The sequence below is a fragment of the Phyllosticta citriasiana genome, assembly GCF_038021145.1.
Source record: "Phyllosticta citriasiana strain CBS 120426 chromosome Unknown IWZ02scaffold_8, whole genome shotgun sequence".
NCBI classification, from domain to species: Eukaryota; Fungi; Ascomycota; class Dothideomycetes; order Botryosphaeriales; family Phyllostictaceae; genus Phyllosticta; species Phyllosticta citriasiana.
In genome coordinates this window covers 134,050-150,058 of record NW_027117285.1, presented here as the reverse complement: position 1 = coordinate 150,058, position 16,009 = coordinate 134,050, and the positions used below count along the sequence as shown (strand labels likewise).

The 16,009-nt window shown below is 57.4% G+C and overlaps 7 protein-coding genes across 7 annotated transcripts; 2 read left to right on the top strand and 5 right to left on the bottom strand.

Moving 5' to 3' along the window:
* Positions 1 to 204: 204 nt before the first annotated feature.
* On the bottom strand, positions 205 to 1,464 carry IWZ02DRAFT_491270 (Squalene/phytoene synthase; the record flags this gene model as incomplete). The annotated part of the gene is made up of 2 exons (XM_066769727.1): positions 205 to 1,195; positions 1,370 to 1,464. The coding sequence occupies 2 exons, from the start codon at positions 1,462 to 1,464 to the stop codon at positions 205 to 207; spliced, it is 1,086 nt and encodes a 361-aa protein (XP_066621506.1).
* Positions 1,465 to 1,578: 114 nt separating this feature from the next.
* IWZ02DRAFT_421116 (SNF2 family N-terminal domain-containing protein) lies at positions 1,579 to 5,488 on the top strand. Its single transcript, XM_066765845.1, has 2 exons — positions 1,579 to 1,965; positions 2,015 to 5,488. Exons 1-2 carry the CDS (start codon positions 1,665 to 1,667, stop codon positions 5,107 to 5,109), a joined length of 3,396 nt encoding a protein of 1,131 aa, XP_066621505.1. The 5' UTR covers positions 1,579 to 1,664; the 3' UTR covers positions 5,110 to 5,488.
* Positions 5,489 to 5,581: 93 nt separating this feature from the next.
* IWZ02DRAFT_475708 (acyl-CoA N-acyltransferase) lies at positions 5,582 to 6,917 on the bottom strand (the record flags this gene model as incomplete). Its single annotated transcript, XM_066769014.1, has 3 exons — positions 6,381 to 6,917; positions 5,774 to 6,325; positions 5,582 to 5,659 (listed from the first exon to the last, which is right to left on the bottom strand). The coding sequence occupies exons 1-3, from the start codon at positions 6,492 to 6,494 to the stop codon at positions 5,582 to 5,584; spliced, it is 744 nt and encodes a 247-aa protein (XP_066621504.1). The 5' UTR covers positions 6,495 to 6,917.
* A 709-nt stretch (positions 6,918 to 7,626) lies between these two features.
* Positions 7,627 to 9,811, bottom strand: IWZ02DRAFT_491267 (uncharacterized protein; the record flags this gene model as incomplete). Its single annotated transcript, XM_066769726.1, has 3 exons — positions 7,627 to 8,566; positions 8,614 to 8,908; positions 8,956 to 9,811. 3 exons carry the CDS (start codon positions 9,809 to 9,811, stop codon positions 7,627 to 7,629), a joined length of 2,091 nt encoding a protein of 696 aa, XP_066621503.1.
* Positions 9,812 to 10,695: 884 nt separating this feature from the next.
* Positions 10,696 to 11,905, bottom strand: IWZ02DRAFT_491266 (porphobilinogen deaminase; the record flags this gene model as incomplete). The annotated part of the gene is made up of 2 exons (XM_066769725.1): positions 10,696 to 11,516; positions 11,572 to 11,905. The coding sequence occupies 2 exons, from the start codon at positions 11,903 to 11,905 to the stop codon at positions 10,696 to 10,698; spliced, it is 1,155 nt and encodes a 384-aa protein (XP_066621502.1).
* Positions 11,906 to 12,551: 646 nt separating this feature from the next.
* IWZ02DRAFT_433828 (uncharacterized protein) lies at positions 12,552 to 14,013 on the bottom strand (the record flags this gene model as incomplete). The annotated part of the gene is made up of 3 exons (XM_066766323.1): positions 12,552 to 13,271; positions 13,314 to 13,432; positions 13,476 to 14,013. 3 exons carry the CDS (start codon positions 14,011 to 14,013, stop codon positions 12,552 to 12,554), a joined length of 1,377 nt encoding a protein of 458 aa, XP_066621501.1.
* A 992-nt stretch (positions 14,014 to 15,005) lies between these two features.
* IWZ02DRAFT_380080 (uncharacterized protein) lies at positions 15,006 to 15,880 on the top strand (the record flags this gene model as incomplete). The annotated part of the gene is made up of 3 exons (XM_066765085.1): positions 15,006 to 15,164; positions 15,219 to 15,494; positions 15,551 to 15,880. The coding sequence occupies 3 exons, from the start codon at positions 15,006 to 15,008 to the stop codon at positions 15,878 to 15,880; spliced, it is 765 nt and encodes a 254-aa protein (XP_066621500.1).
* Between the last annotated feature and the right edge of the window lie 129 nt (positions 15,881 to 16,009).

Below are 16,009 nucleotides of genomic sequence, written 5' to 3'. Positions count from 1 at the left end.
AGTGCGTGTTGTGTTCGCTCCAATCCAAACTGTGCTGCTGCTGTGCCTAGGAGCCAGGTCGGACTGCATCAAAGCAAGACTTGCGAACGGCAGCTGCCGTCTGACGCCCCTTTTCTTAATTTCGAGTCGTCCATGGGTCGTTGATATTGCGTCGATATGGTACAGGTCGTATCTACAAGTGTGGTGCCGCAAGGACTCTTACATCTACAGCCGTCTCCTTTTAAACGCCCAGTACGCCTTCCAGGGCAGCTTCCAGTCCGTCGTCCGCAGCGACGGGTCAAAGACGTCAAAGTCGACCTTTTGCAGCCGCTCCAACCACAGGCCCGCCGCCACGGCCGGCATGAGCACGCCGAACCCCTTGTCGACGTCTTCGAGCTGCGCCGCCACGCCCTTACTCAACTGCGCCGGGCTATAACGGTGCTCCTCCTCGTGCGCGTGTTCAAAGTCGTGATCCACTTCGCCTCCCGCCCGCAGGTTCGCCAGCATCGCCCGCGCCGTAATCAAGTGATCGTTAGCCCGCGTCGCCACGGCGAACACTGCATCGCGGAGGCCGGCCGCCTGGGCGCCGTGTCGCAGCACTTCTTCCTCTTTGACTCCGTGCTCTGCCATGACGTCCAGCGGCAACAGCACGGCGCCTTGTCTCTGAGAGCCTCCGCCGAATTCGGCCTGGTTTGAGTGGTGGTTTGAGGGCGGAGGAAATGCGACGAGCGGCACCCCGCGCAGCACGGCTGCGATGCCAATTGCCTTGCCAATGTGCGACGCCAAGTGGTCCACCGTCACCGACGCCAATGGAACGGCCTGCAGCGTCAGGTACAGCAACGTAGCATATGTGTTTTCGGCGTAGCGTTCCAGCGCTGCCAGAGACGGATATGGTGGGTTTCCCAGCGCCTTTTCGCGCTCGTTGATGACCCGGAGAAACCACGACTTGCTAAGGCCACTGCTGGCGTTTTGTGATTGGAGAGATTCTAGGGCGTGCGCGAGAAGGACGGCAACGGGCTCTTTTGGAGGGTTGCCAGCGAGGGCGCGTGTGATGGCGTCGCGCCAGAACTGCATGCGCATGCGACCGACGATGGGGTTGGAGGTGGCATCAGCGATGCGTGCAATGTCAATATTAAATGCGCGAATTGCAAGATATGCGGTTCGAGCGGACGGGGGCACAAAGGTTTGGAGGGTGAAGGAGGGCGAGTCGTAGGTCCTGGACAACGTCAATTGAGTCCGGGGAAAGTGTGGAGAGACTGGATCGACCTCAGCAAGTTGGAGCAGTAGGCCAACGCTCTGTCCCTCTCAGCGGCCGAAGCCACGGTTGTAGTGCCGTTTGTCGTGGCATAGTGTCTGCGACAGGCCCGGCAGATGTGTGGCCGAGGAGCACGCCATGTCAATCGAGGCGCTGGACGAACAGATGGCATGAGAGGAAGAGGAGGGGTGGAAGCCAATGGTGGAGGTGCTCAGACGGGGCGGCGACATTGCGGACGAATTGGTTGTTGTCTACATGTAATGGGCATCCTGGACGAAGCCATTGGATCATCGACTGACGTGGGGCATCTAATCTTATCGACGTCCATCTCCAACGCGTCCACCGGCGGGTCCGTCTCAGGTCGCGTCTGCCAAATTAATCAGTCCGTTCGCCGCCCGCGTGCCTCTCCACACCACCACCTGTTGCTGCCATGAGTCTGGGAGGTTTCGACGAGCGGCCAGCAAAGAAGCGCCGTTTCTTCGTTGAGGAGGAGCCCGCTAACGACAGCACTCTCAACAACCAACCCTCGCTCCCAGACGAGATTGACGCGGTCCCCGAGTCGGGTCAAAATGTCGTCACCATAGGGGACCCTCCCGCCGACAACCAGGACACAAACGATGCGCCCAATGCGGGATTCGACGCTGATTTGTTTGCATCTTTCGTGGGAGAAGAAGTTCCTGATTCAACTCTGAAAAAGCTGCAAGAACTGAGCGTAAACGACATAGAGCGCGGTATGCTCTAAGGCTCCGTAGGAGCGCAGCACTACTAACACTAGACCAGCAATCAACATTTACCTCGATGGCACCTGGAAGGACGCTCTATCTGCTGCGCCAGCAAACACGAACCATTCCCTCGATGCGTATACACAGCGAAGAGCCTCGCCTCCCCCGGCACCGGCGCAGCGGGCAGAAACGACAATCGCGGGCCTGAGTACACCAACTATGCCCGAAAAACGATACATTGGCGCCTTCGGTGTGGCAGGGTGGGCTACCAAGAATGGACTCGGCCTGATCAAGCACGGCGAAAAGGTGCACATTGAGCGTGCAAAGCTTGGCCAAACCTACAAGACTGGTCGCGGAGGCAGAAAGATTTTGAACAAGCGCCAAGATTTGATTGTTAGATTTACAAACACCCGCGGCGAGGAAGTGGGTCGTCTCGAGAGCGAATCATCTGCCTGGATAGCGCCCCTGATCGATCAAAACGTCTGCAAATTCGAGGGAACCTGTGTCTATGCCCCCGACATGATACGGACCAGCGAGACCATCTTCCTCCAGCTCCGCGTCTATCTGCTGAAAAAAGTCTTTCAGGCTGGTGGCTTTATGAAGCCGGAAGATTCCAACCGCGAAACGACGTTTTTCGAAGCTCAAGAGAGCCACGAGGAGCGCAGCTTGCGCCTGCGTCAGGTGGCCCTGGTGAAGCTCTTTGACGAAATCAATTTGCATCCCTCTCGAGCCAACGCGCAAACCTCAAAACACAAACGCCAGGGGCTACTCAAGGCTGCAGAATTGGCAGAGGAACGGGAACAGAAGAGCACCCCGAATCCCAGCACCAAAACAAAGGGACTGGAAGGCGATCCCTCTTCGCCTCCCTCGGACGAGCCAGAAGATGGACAGGAACTCGAGCAGGACCAGCTGGATTCGCTATACAAAAAGGCCCAGTCCTTTGACTTCAACACTCCCGAGGCTGAACCCGCCGACACCTTTGCCATGAGCCTCCGCAAGTACCAAAAGCAGGCTCTCCATTGGATGATGAGCAAAGAGAAGGATCAAAAGTCAGACCACAAGGAGCAGTCAATGCATCCGTTGTGGGAAGAGTACACTTGGCCAACCAAAGACGTCGACGACCAGTCATTGCCCGACGTTACCGGACAACCGTGTTTCTATGTCAATCCGTATTCGGGAGAGCTTTCTCTCGACTTTCCTGTGCAGGAGCAAAACTGTCTTGGTGGCATTTTGGCGGACGAGATGGGTCTCGGCAAGACGATTGAAATGCTCAGCCTTGTGCACTCTCATACTGCTGAAGTCGCTGGCAACAATGGCGTCATGGAGCTGCCTCGCCTTCCCAAGAATTCGTCAACCGTCGTTTCCGCGCCCAAGACTACTCTCGTCGTTGCGCCAATGTCTCTACTGGCCCAGTGGCACAGCGAGGCTGAAAAGGCCTCCAAAGAGGGTACAATGAAAGCAATTGTCTACTACGGGGCAGAAAAGGCTGTCAACCTCCAGAATCTGTGCTCTGAGCACAACGGTGCCAATGCACCAAATCTAATCATTACATCTTACGGAACCGTCCTCTCAGAGTTTAATCAAGTCGCCGCACTCGAAGGCAATAGGGGTTCTCATGGAGGACTCTTTTCCGTCGAGTACTTTCGTGTTATCCTCGACGAGGCCCATTTTATCAAGAACAGACAGTCCAAGACGGCAAAGGCATGCTACGAAATTTCCGCTATTCACCGCTGGGTGTTGACCGGAACTCCGATTGTCAATCGACTCGAAGATCTCTTTTCTCTCGTTCGGTTCCTCAAGGTCGAGCCGTGGTCCAACTTCTCATTCTGGAAGACATTCATCACTGTGCCGTTTGAATCGGGTGACTTTATTCGGGCCCTCGATGTGGTTCAGACGGTGCTTGAGCCGCTGGTCATGCGGCGAACCAAAGACATGAAAACGCCGGAAGGGGAGGCTCTGGTGCCTCTGCCGCCGCGCACAATCGAGATTGAAGAGGTTCAGCTCTCCCAAGCCGAGCGGGACGTTTACGACTGGATCTATACAAGGGCCAAGCGGACATTCAACACCAATATGGAGAACGGCACGCTACTGAAGAGTTACACAACCATTTTTGCCCAAATCTTGCGGCTTCGTCAGAGCTGCTGCCACCCGCTCCTCACTCGAAGCAAAGCCGAAGCCACGGAAGACGACGCCGCCAACGCAGCGGACCTCGCCAATGGGCTCGCCGACGACATGGACCTCGACTCGTTGATCCAACAGTTTGAAGCACAGTCCGATTCGGGCGAGCAGGACGCCAGCCGGTTCGGGGCGCACGTGCTCAAGCAGATCCAGGCCGAGCAGCACTCGGAGTGCCCCATCTGCAGCGAGGAGCCGATGGAGGAGCAGGCCGTGACGGGGTGCTGGCACTCGGCGTGCAAGCAGTGCCTGCTCGACTACATCGAGCATCAGCGCGAAAAGGGCGACCTGCCGCGCTGCTTCAACTGCCGCGAGCCCATCAACTCGCGCGACATCTTCACCGTCGTTCGGCACGATGATGACGATTATTCCAACGACGAAGGCGAAGATGAGGCCGAGAAAAGTGGTACACGCACGCCGCGCATCTCACTCCGCCGCATCAACACGTCCATCACATCGGCCAAAATTGACGCCCTCGTCGCCCACGTCAAAGCGGCGCGTCGCACGTCGCCCGAGCAAAAAACCGTCATCTTCAGCCAATTCACGTCATTCCTGGACCTGATCGAGCCGTCCCTCAGCACGGCGCGCGTCCCCTTCCTCCGCTTCGACGGCACCATGTCGCAAAAACAGCGCGCGGCGGTGCTGCACGACTTCAACACGACGGACAAACGGGGCGTCGTTTTGCTGCTGAGCCTGCGGGCCGGCGGCGTCGGGCTCAACCTGACGGCGGCGCGGCGCGTCTTCATGATGGACCCGTGGTGGTCGTTTGCGGTCGAGGCGCAGGCGATTGATCGCGTGCACCGCATGGGGCAGACGGGCGAGGTCAAGGTGACGCGGTTTGTGGTTCGAGGCAGCATAGAGGAGAAGATGCTCCGCATTCAGGAGCGCAAGAAGTTTTTGGCGAGTAGTCTGGGCATGATGAGTGATGAGGAGAAGAAGGGGCAGCGCATTGAGGATATTAGGGAGTTGTTGAGTTAGTGTGGGTTATGGAAGGGTTTGGTGGGTGAGTGCGGTAGGAGGAGGGCTATTGAGCGATGCGAATGTGTCGTTTTGGATGATGGTATGATCTGATAGTATAATCTATCTCGCTTCAAATCTTCCTCTTGCTGTTGACTTGTTTGTTTGTGGTGCCCACCATCAACACCTACCTACTACATTTCTTTATCATGTATGCTCCAATTCTGTGTCAACCCAACACATACATACATATCCAACCATGTCCACAAAGCACACGCGCAAAAAGGGCAGGCCGGCATAAAAAGAAGAAAATGAGAACAAAGAAATATCGTCATCACCCGTCAGGTTTCGAACAGAGGCAGCCGTTGGAAGTTTGAGCGAGCGAGCTATGTAGATGACGCCTTTCCTCCCGATGCGCCAACCGTACCTGACGCTCGGGGTTCCGGTGATGGAGGGAGGCGCTTTTGCGGGTTATATTATGGGTGCGAGCTACCTAGGTGGTTTGGTGGTGGGTACTGGGTAGGCAGGTGGGGAGGTGAATGGGACGGTATAGGTATTGATTCCACCTGACCTCAAGGCACATAGTCATCGTCGTTCCTTCAGCTCACTCACTCCACGCTCTCCCCCTTCCTCCTCTTCCTTTTTCCTCCCTCCTTCCCCTTCCCCCCCCCCGCGGCTCCCTCACCATACAAAACAAGTCCACCTTCTCGCCGCCATCATCGCATTCCATAACCTTCCTCACCTCAAACCCCATGCGCCCATAAATCGCCGTGTTGGGCACATCCCTACTACTCTCCAGATAACACCTGCGCCCCTCTTGATCCGCCCTCGCCAAGACCTCGCCCATCAGCGCCCTGCCCACGCCCCTGCCCTGCGCCTCCGGCGCCACGGCGACGATGTTGCAGAAATAGTAGCCGCGCGCGTCGGTCCAGAGCGCCGCTTGTGCGGCGGCTTGCGCCGACTTCCAGATGCGGTAGCGGTGGAGGAGAAGCCCGCCGCGGCCGTGATGGTACATGTTGTTGAGGCAGGCGCGGAAGGAGAGGGTGTAGAGGGAGAGGGTGAAGCGCAGGGAGGAGGACGCGTTGGGGGGCAGCCACATGGCGACGCCGAGGATGCGGCCGTGTGGGGGGTCGAGGGTGGTGTCGCGGGCGATGTGGAAGATGGCGTTGGCGATGCCCCAGTGGCAGCGGAGGGTGAGGGAGTCGCGGTTGCGGGCCGGGTTGAACTGCGTGCGAGACTTGTTAGATGGTGGGTACCTACACGGGTTGATGGGAGAGGGGGTGCGCTTTCACCGTCGCCTTGTCAAACACCCAATTCGCATACGGATCGTCTTCAAACGCGGCCTGGATGACGTCGACCGCGCCATCGATGTCCGCTTCCGTCATTGGCGAGATCTCGACCGCCATTTTTGCGGCTTCCTCTGCTCTTTCTCTTCCTCTTTCGCAGCTCTGCTGCTTCTTTTCAGCAGAGAGACAGGCCAGGCGAGGCGAGGAGATGTCCTCTGTCCTGCCTTGCTTTGCTGATTCACTCCACTCCACTCCACTCCACTCCAGTCGCCTCCAATCCCAAGCTCTTTCGTTCTTTCGTTGCAACAGGCAGGCAGGCAGGCAGGCAGGACAATGGCCCAGAATCAAAACTCAACGACACTTTAGAAAAGCGACAGAATCTCAAAGGAACACGAGGCCAAGTGTAAGATAGTGTCGACGACAAGCAAGCGGGGTAGGGGTATTTGTGGTGGAGTGGAGGTTTTGAACGGAAATTCAAGCGGGTGGTCTGCATGCATGCATGCAAGCTAGATGCTCGATTGGGAAGGTCAAATGCGGCTGGCTGGCTGCAGGTGCAGACGGGCGAAGCAGTGTGGCTGGGTGGGACTACACGTATCTTGACTGTCAACAAACCAACCTCTTCAACAACAGCGCGACGACGGCAGAACCTTTTTGCTTGTTCGCATTGTTTGAGGAATTCGAGATTCGAAATTTGAAATTCGTGAAGGGGAAAGAAATTGAGGCTTTGAAATTAATTGGCAATGACTGGACCGGTTAAGGTAAGGAGCAGTAAATGTTTCTTTGCCGTCTTTGGCGCAATGGTTTTGGCTTGTTTGTGTATGTTCTTCTGTGCATGTTTCTCTGCCACCTCATGTCCTGAGCACAAGCAGTGCCACGCCGTGAAAGAGAGAGAAGCGTTCAAAACATTTCCTCCGCCATAATGCCATGTCGTGCCACACTCTGCTCTGCTCGCTATGCTGTGTCGTGCTGAAATGCCCAAATGTCAATGCTAGGTGATGTGATGATTAAGAGGAAAAGATTGAGAAGAAAAAAAAAAAAAAAGTTAGGTCTGTACAATAAAAACTACGCCGTCCGTCCACAACGCCCGCGCACAAGAGACGACGACTGCGCAAAGGAAAAGGGGGCTCTGTCACCGTGCATACATAAGGGACATAATCAAGGCGCTTCCTCACCAGAAACTGATTGCTTTTGTGAGTGACGTCTTTTCGGCCACACTGGCTGGCTGAAGTTTGGACGGGATGCCTGCTCACGCTCACAGAGCGCTCGGAACCATGTCGGCGTCCAGCACCTCGCTCGGGACGAGGCTGCCGCGGGGAATCTTGATTTCGCTGCCCGGATGCACGCGAAACACGGTCGCGTCGCTATAATTCGTATTCTGGCGGCGATGATGATGATGTTGTTGTCCAGCAGCAGCGGCCGCGGCCAGCCCGCCATCTCGGCGGTGATACGCCTCGTCCTCGCCCCTCCACCCCGCCTGCCCTTCGTCCACCTGCCCCAGCCCTGAGCTGTTCTGTCGTAGAAATGAGAGGTGCGGTTGGTTGCGAAACTCGGTGCTCTCGATGCGCGACGTCTGTTGGCCGACCCACGAGTCGACGGAGCGGAAGCGCGCCACGCTCGTCGTGCTCTCGCGGTTTTCACCGCCAACCGGAAACGACGCGCCGACCGGCGACGACGACAACATGGACGGCGACAGCAGCGACGTCGACGGCTGCTGCGATGTCTGCGTCAGCCCGCGAGCGCGCGTCGACGGCGGGCCCGGCCGGTTGGCCAAGAATTGCTGGAAGCTGGAGACGGGCAGGTTGGGCGTGGCGAGCGTGTCTTCGTCTTCTTCGGCGAGGAACGAGTGGTCTCGCGAGCCGGACACGCTGTTGCCTCGCGAGCGGTTCAGGCTGTTGTCGCGGGATCTGGAGAGGCTGTTTTCGCGCGAAAGGTTGATGCTGCTTTCCCGAGAGCGGTAGAAGCTGTTTTCTCGAGGCGCATCTTGGGCTTGGATGAAGAGGGGAGGGACCGTTTGGTCGCTCATGTTGGAGGCGTGGCTTTGCTGTCGTTGGAGAGGGAGGGTCGTTGGAGAGCTCGGTTCCCGGCTGTGGTTTGATTGCCGGGAGCCATTGCGTGGTGGACTTGCATCGTCAAGGAAACTGGTATTTGATGGACTCTTGAAGCCCGGAGGAGTGCTTGGTCTCGGAGTAGGTCTGCTCCAGTCAGAGTCATGTAAAGCGAATGGACGCGCAAAGCTCACCTTAGCAAGCCGCTTTGAGAGGAAGCTGGCGTGTACCTTGAGGCACTCTCCGTAGTTCGTGTTGCCGCAGGCTCAGGACGCCGTGGCAAAGGTACGCTCTGATCATAAGACGGCGGTTTCCGGTCATCACAAGCATACGCCGGCATGCGATGGACAGTAGGCTTGGCAATGTCATAGGTACGGTCCATCCGGTGCCGTGGTCTTGCTTTGCGTCTAAAGACATCTGAAAAGGTCAAGCCTTTTGTTCGCATGACATAGATGCCAAAGGCAACAGTGACGACCACCAAAGTCGCACCTTTGACGGGTCAGCAATAGGCCGTCTAGACTGGGTTGTGTACGGACCAATGCATATTGCGGCGAGGGCCAACCCTGTGGTCCCCATGGCGGGAGTCGAGGTCGGAGTCGAGCTCGAGCTCAGAGACGGCCTGGGAGATGTGCCTGATATGGTCCACTCGGCGCCGGTCGTTTCCACGGCATCGGCGGATGTCGAGGTCGATGTGACGACGTGCAGCGTGGAGATTGCGTGAAATGAAGAAGAGCGCAGGGTCCAGATCAATTGGCCGTTTCTGTCGCTGTCTTGGTCCAGCCGGGGCGCTAGAGAGGGTCGATTGGCGTCCGGCGCAAGTGCAGCAGTAGTGGTGAGAGGTGAAGAAGTTGTGGTTGGAAGAGCGGCATGTTTGAGGTGGTTGTGGTTGTCGCTCGCCACGGCCGCCACGCGGTCCTGATCAGCCCCTTTCTTGTCGCATCTAAGGCCGTGGCTCCGCTGTTGTTGTTGTTGTTGTTGTTCAATCAGCGAGCATTCAAGGTTTGTGTCTCTGCATTGGGATCTACGGATCGGCCCGGCCGCGCGACGACGGCTTTTGTGCATAGCGTCATAAGTCGGGCTCGAAGGGCTGAGGATGCTCCTTTCGAGCGTCGTCCCGGGCGCAGATCCGGGGAGCCGCTTTGCAGCGGAGATGGCTCGCAGAGACCAAGGCTGGACAGGTCCTGGAAGAATCGAAGAGCAGACCAGCTGCTTGAATGCAAGCAAGAGAAGACGATTGAAGAAAAGGAAACGGATGCAGGCGACATGGTCAAAAACGAAGAAGCCAAGAGGGTGTACAAGGGAAGCTTGGGGCAGGGGCTGGGGCATGAAGCCCCACGGGGCGCTGTTTGGCCAGGGAAGATAAATGTCGTCGCATTCGACGATCGCCAGCATGGTGTTTGAAAAGACTCTGCCCTCGCGTCGCGCTGTGCGTTTCATGAGGCCTTCTTTTCCACGTCGGAGTGCTGAAAGACCGTCGCTGTTGGGAAATTTTTGCGCTGCTCATCATCAACTGCCGACTCGTGTCTCGTTCCCAAAAGCAACCCTCTGCTCTTTCCTCCATGGCCAACAGCTTCGCGTTTCGTACATAAACGGCCTCGAAACACTGCTCCAATGCCCGCGTCGGACCTCGCCGCCCTCCCGTCTTGCCCCAGCACCGCCAGCTGGCGCAGAGTCGCGTCTTGATGCTTTTGCTGCCTTTGCTGCCGTGTGTTTGCACTGCTTGGGGCCGATTACTGACGGATTTGCTGAGCCAGACGCAGCTTGATCTGTGCGGCGCTGAGCCGACAGATTGCCGCAGATCAGGTTTTATCAGATCAAACGCATGTGGGACGGTCAGAGTTGGCCAGTCGAGCAGGAAGACAAATGTCCGTGATGATGATTTTGTTTACGAGTCAGCAGACCTTGCTTTGTCGTGACGCTTTCAGAAATTGGAGCTCTCCCTGTTGCCTCATTTAGCTCTCAATAGTGCACGCTGGGAAAAGCAGGAGAATAGAAAGACACACGAGCAAGGTGGAGAGGATCGAGTCAGTCACTTGTCCAATTGGGGTTGGGGGTTTTGTCGAATATCCACCTTGCCCTCTATCCCGTCTGCCGTCTCCCAGAATCATGGGAAGAACTGCTCGCACTTCTAGCTGTTCTATTGCAGTCAATCAATCTTTTTTGGTGAAAAGGGCTCATTCATATCACGCCGTTCCATGCTGTGAGATAATGCCATGCTCTGGCCTTTTGCATCCAGCTGCCGGCCTGCCTGTACTTCATCGACTAACACTCCCACTCTACCTCGTCTTGTTGATCTCGTCGAGAATCTCACCCGCGCCCCTGCCCACCAACATGTCAGCGACATCTCTGCCCAGCGCCTCGGCCTCCTCTCTCGACGCAACCTTGCGCCTCGTCTCGATCTCCGCCGCCTTGCCGCCGTCCAAGCTGACGACGATGGCGCGCAGAACGAGCTCCTCGCCTTCGACTGGCACGCTGCCACTCTCGCCCTGCGGCGGGATGGACTGCCCTGTCGCCGCGTCGACCCACTCGGTCTCGACGCCAATCGGCACGCTGCAGCCGCCCTCGAGCGCGCGCATGAGGGCGCGCTCGGCGAGGCAAGCTCTTGCGCTGCGCTCGCATCCAACACGCGACAGCAGCTTCTGAGCGCGCGCGTCGCCCGCGCGCACCTCGATGCCTAGGGCGCCTTGGCCTACGGCATGCAGCATGCCGCCTTCGCGCGCGCTCAGCAGCGCCGTGATGCGGCGGCCCAGATCCAACCTCTTGAGGCCCGCGGCCGCCAAGATCAGCGCAGAGTATTCGGGCACTACCGTCGCAGGGTCGTCGGGCGTCCATGTGCCGTCGAGCTTGGCCAGGCGCGTTCCCAGATTGCCGCGCACGTCGGCGAAGCGCAGGTGCGGGTAACGGCGCTTGAGCTGCGCGGCGCGGCGGACGGACGAGGTGCCGATGATGGAGTTGGGCGGCAGCGAGGCCAGTGTCGGATACTGCGGCGTGTTGGAGGCGTCGTGCAGCGAGGCTTTGAGGACGAAGGCGTCGCGTGGGTCTTCGCGCGGGAAGATGGCGCCGATGCTGAGCTTGGGGGGCAGCGTGGTGGGCATGTCTACGGACGAGTCAGCTCAGCTCAATGTACTCAATTCCAATTTCTTGATCCTTACCCTTCAGACTGTGTACAATCATGTCCAAGTCGCCCGTCGCCAGCAAAGCCTCGAGCTCGTGCGTCCACAGGCTCTTGGCCCCCATCTCATGCAGCGCAGTCGTCTGGTTCTTGTCGCCCATGGTTGCCATGGCGTGTACCTCACACCGCTGGCCCGGCCACGCTTGTGTCAGTGCCGCCTCGACAATGTCCGTCTGCACCCGCGCGAGCGCGCTGCGTCGCGTGCCAAGGTGGACAATCGGCTCGAGCTCAAAGTTTTCGGCTTCGAGGCCGCTCAGGCCGGGCGAGGCGTTGCCGGCCGTGCCTGTTGTTTTTTCTGGTGCGTCGGTCGACATGATGGAGAGGAATTGGGTCTGCAAGGTTGTCTGGGGAAGGGTTGCGGTGGCGGAGGAAGAGATGTTGAAAGATGATGTTGATGGTGGGGGTTGCAGAGGCAACCTAAGGCTTTGGGCGAGCGTCGGGGATAATCGGCGCAGCCAGCCGCAGTGACGTATCAGGGTCCAGGAAGCAATCATGACATGCCGAGCTGTGACGAATTACCTTGTCCATTTCTCTTGGGATATTTCGTCGTAACTCCCACATTCCCAAATCATACATGTCCATCATGACAACCTCCATGCTCGTTTCGTACAGCATGCCAAATAATCAAAAAGACAAGACGCCCGGCAAGCCATGCGCCATCGTACATTCGCTCGAGTGAATGACCGTGGAAAAACCAAATGCATGCCAATGAAGTGACCTTTCCTGTGATAGGAGAAACCTACAAAGAAACGGGGATATCTAGATGCAGAGGAAGAAATCAGGAGGACAAGCCGGATAGAAGCAAGCAGTAAGGGAAAAGGAGAATGGTAGGACTTGCAACCAGACCGGGCCATACAAAGTCCGTACCCTAGGCGCCGGTTTGTTGTAAATCAATCCGCGCTCGACGCCGTGCCACCTGTCCCAAAAGTACTGTGCCAAGGATGGAGCTGTATTCGGCCTCTAGGCCTGCGTAATGAGATCCGGCATGTGGTTTTCGACCGCCTCCTCGGTCAGCATGATGCCTCCGTCCACGGTGCCGTCCAGAAGCGTGTCGTCACTATCGACGCATTTGGACTGCTGTTTCGGCACCATTTCATGCTCGGCGGCTGTTACGCTGTCGGCCCTGCGTGTCGATAGAGAAGGGTCCTCTGGTCTGTTTTTGGAGCGGAAAAAAGACCGCGGAAGGCTGTGCCACGAGTCTCTACTTTCGTCTCTGGTGTTTGGTCGCGTGACCGAGGGAATGGGAAGACTAAGAGCAGAGCCGTCCGACGAAGACTCTCGACGCTTCTTGAAAATGGTCTTGACAGCCTGAGTTAGACCTGTGCGGATGTTTTTGATCGTGGGCATGTGGTAGTCAAAGCTCTGGTACACGGATTCGACGTCACAGTCAGCACCCGTTGGCTGGACCTTGTAGAAATGGCCGGCAGTTTCCGTGTCGCGGTTCTGGAATGCCATGGCAGACTCAGTGGTGCGCCATGTGTAAGTACTCTCTGGAGGCTCGCTGATGGACGACTCTGTCGAGAATGAGCTCTTGTGCACCAGAGGCGGAGGTGGAGGCATGTAACTGGTGCCAATGTTGCGGACAATGTCAGCATTGTGCACCCGTGCAGAGGTGAGATCGAGACACAGAGATGTCGACTCGTCGCCAAAGGCAGTCTCGAAAGGTGCATAGGAACGCGCCTACAAATTAGCTTTGCTTTTGCGGGGGAAAGAGATGCTCACTCTGTAGTCGACGCGGCACGACAGGCAGCATTTTACTCGGCATCTTGGGTGGACAGTTTTGCGCCGTCTCGTCCGTTCCTTGCTCAGCGCTGCCTCGCTCAAAGGCTTGCCCTCGACTTCTACTGGGGTCAGCAACATTCACTCAACACTGGAGGAGCTTACCAGATATGAGATTGGGGTTCTTTGCCTCAATCACGTCGAGCACGTGCCGTCTCTGTCGAATCAAAGTCTCGATTTGGTCGTTGGTGTAGACGCCCTGGCTAGCCTGGCGGATGATTGAGGGACTCAAACCAAGGCTCTTCAGGCGATTCAAGGGTCCGAGAGATTCGTCCGGGGTAGCATCGACGCGAAGCTTGGCCAGCATGGACCAGGGGTCACCATTTTGGCCCTCGTCTTGCGAACAAACGTAAACAAATCCAAGGGGCGGCTTGCGGCCACAGGTGTAGCAGGTGCCGCCATAGAAGCGCTCCATGGTGATGTGAGTGCAGGCGGGCTTGAAAACGGTGCGCTGGGAGGGCGACGACAGGTGGTTTCTCGCAAACATCCCTCTTCCTCGCTCGGGCAAGTGACGATTTGCTGGGCCCTGATTGGTCTTCAGCGTCGGGACCAAGTGGAGATATTCGCAGTCGGAAGCAGAACGCACCTCGTGGGAGGGGGCGAAGGAGGCAGCGCCATCTTCATGGGGAATGGATGAAGCCATGGCTGGATCCGAGGGGTGTGTTGAACGCCCTCGACGATTTGGGAATCGGTAGTGGTGTGAGCAGGTGACACGGGGCTCAGGCGCTGCGAGAATCAATCGAGGTGGCCATGGCGAGGTTGAAGAGGACGGGAGTGGAAGGGAAATGGCAAAGGGTGGTGAGTTGTCCGGGTCAGTCAATGGTTGTCGGAACAGATGGACGTTGCAAACGACTGGACGGCTGCCGTGACATTGGGTAATGACGTCTTGGGAAGTTGATAAGGCAGGAACAACAACTTACCTTACTCTCTTTTGAGGTTTTCAGGTTACACGAGGCCCATGGTTTTTTTCAGTTATTAGCAAGGGAGACGAAATTTCTTTTGTCGTGGGTCGCAGAGCAACGCGCCCTTGTCAGATCCGCCGACCCTCACTCATTCCAAGCGTCAAACGGCGGTTGCAAGATGGTTCCGTGGCCTGAACCTGAGGCTGCACTGTCGTCGGACAAGACGAGCTGAAGACAGCAAATCGGACAGACTCGGGACGGGGTGCAGCGCAAGGTCGCAGGGCGCAAATTGCAGAGTGCCATGTGCGTTGGTTGTTGTTGTTGATAAGGTGACGGTGGAGACATGGCCGCCCTCTCTTTATCAGCTAGACCAAACCAGACCAACACAAGCAGTAAACGGCAAAAAAAGAAAGGAAAAAAAAAAAAAAAAAAAAAAAAAAAAAGACTTGAATCTACCGTTTCTTGGTTAGAACAGGCAAGGAAGCGAAGCCTTCGGTAGAGGTTGAGTCTTCCCCGCGTCCTCGGCCCAACCCAACCGCAGCCCTGGTCGCTTGGATTAGTCGTTTACCGCCCCCAGGCCCTCGACATGGACGACAACAAACACTATCGCCATCTCCAGCCTCTCCACTATTGCTGCTGTTCTGCCCGCAACCGGACTGCTCCCCCCCACGTGCTACGCCCTAGCTCCCGTCCGCAATCCTCAGCTCCTCCTCGTCTCCGCTAGCTGCCTCAGATGTCGGTCAAGTTTGAGAAAGAGACCGTCCGGACCGCCAGCGGCTCCGTTGCCGCCCAGGCCGTTCAAGCCGCCGGCTCTAAACACCACCACGAAGGTCTGGCCCATGAAGTCGGCGAAGCTCTGACCCGCGGCGGCGGCGCCAATGGCTACCTGGCCGTGAGTACAATCACCAATTGCCAACACCATGGACCCCGATGCTGAGCCTCGCAGGCCTATCTCCGCCAGCTGCAGTCGAACCCGCTGCGCACCAAGATGCTCACCTCGGGCACCCTGTCGGCCCTGCAGGAGCTTCTTGCCTCGTGGATCGCCCACGACAGGAACAAGCACGGCGGCTACCTAACGGCGCGCGTCCCTAAGATGGCCATCTACGGCGCCTTTGTGAGCGCCCCGCTAGGCCACATCCTCATCCACATCCTGCAAAAGATGTTTCAGGGACGGACGAGCCTCAAGGCCAAGATTCTGCAGATTCTCGTCAGCAACCTCATTGTAGGAAGCTTCCTTCCCGTTGCGCCCGTCTGCCGACTAACAATGCCGCCCCCCAGATCTCGCCCATCCAAAACGCCGTCTACCTCACCTCCATGGCCATCATTGCCGGCGCGCGCACTTTCCACCAGGTGCGCGCAACCGTCAAGGCCGGCTTCATGCCCGTCATGAAGGTCAGCTGGGTCACGTCGCCCGTGGCCCTGGCCTTTGCGCAAAAGTTCCTGCCCCAGGAGACCTGGGTGCCCTTCTTCAATGTCGTCGGCTTCGTCATTGGCACCTACGTCAATGCCCACACCAAGAAGAAGCGCCTCGCCGCCCTGCGCAAGAAGCACTACGGCGACGGCTCTGGCCGCAGCGACTATGGCGGCCCTGCTCCCCCGAGATATTGAAAGTGCGTGATTGATTCTGTAGGGAGAGTGTTGACAGGTGGAGCGTTTGGATGACGTGGAGCTCGCATCTCTGAACTGATGCGCGCGATGTTGTCGCTGCTGCTGCGAACGAATTTCCTTCTTGCCCAA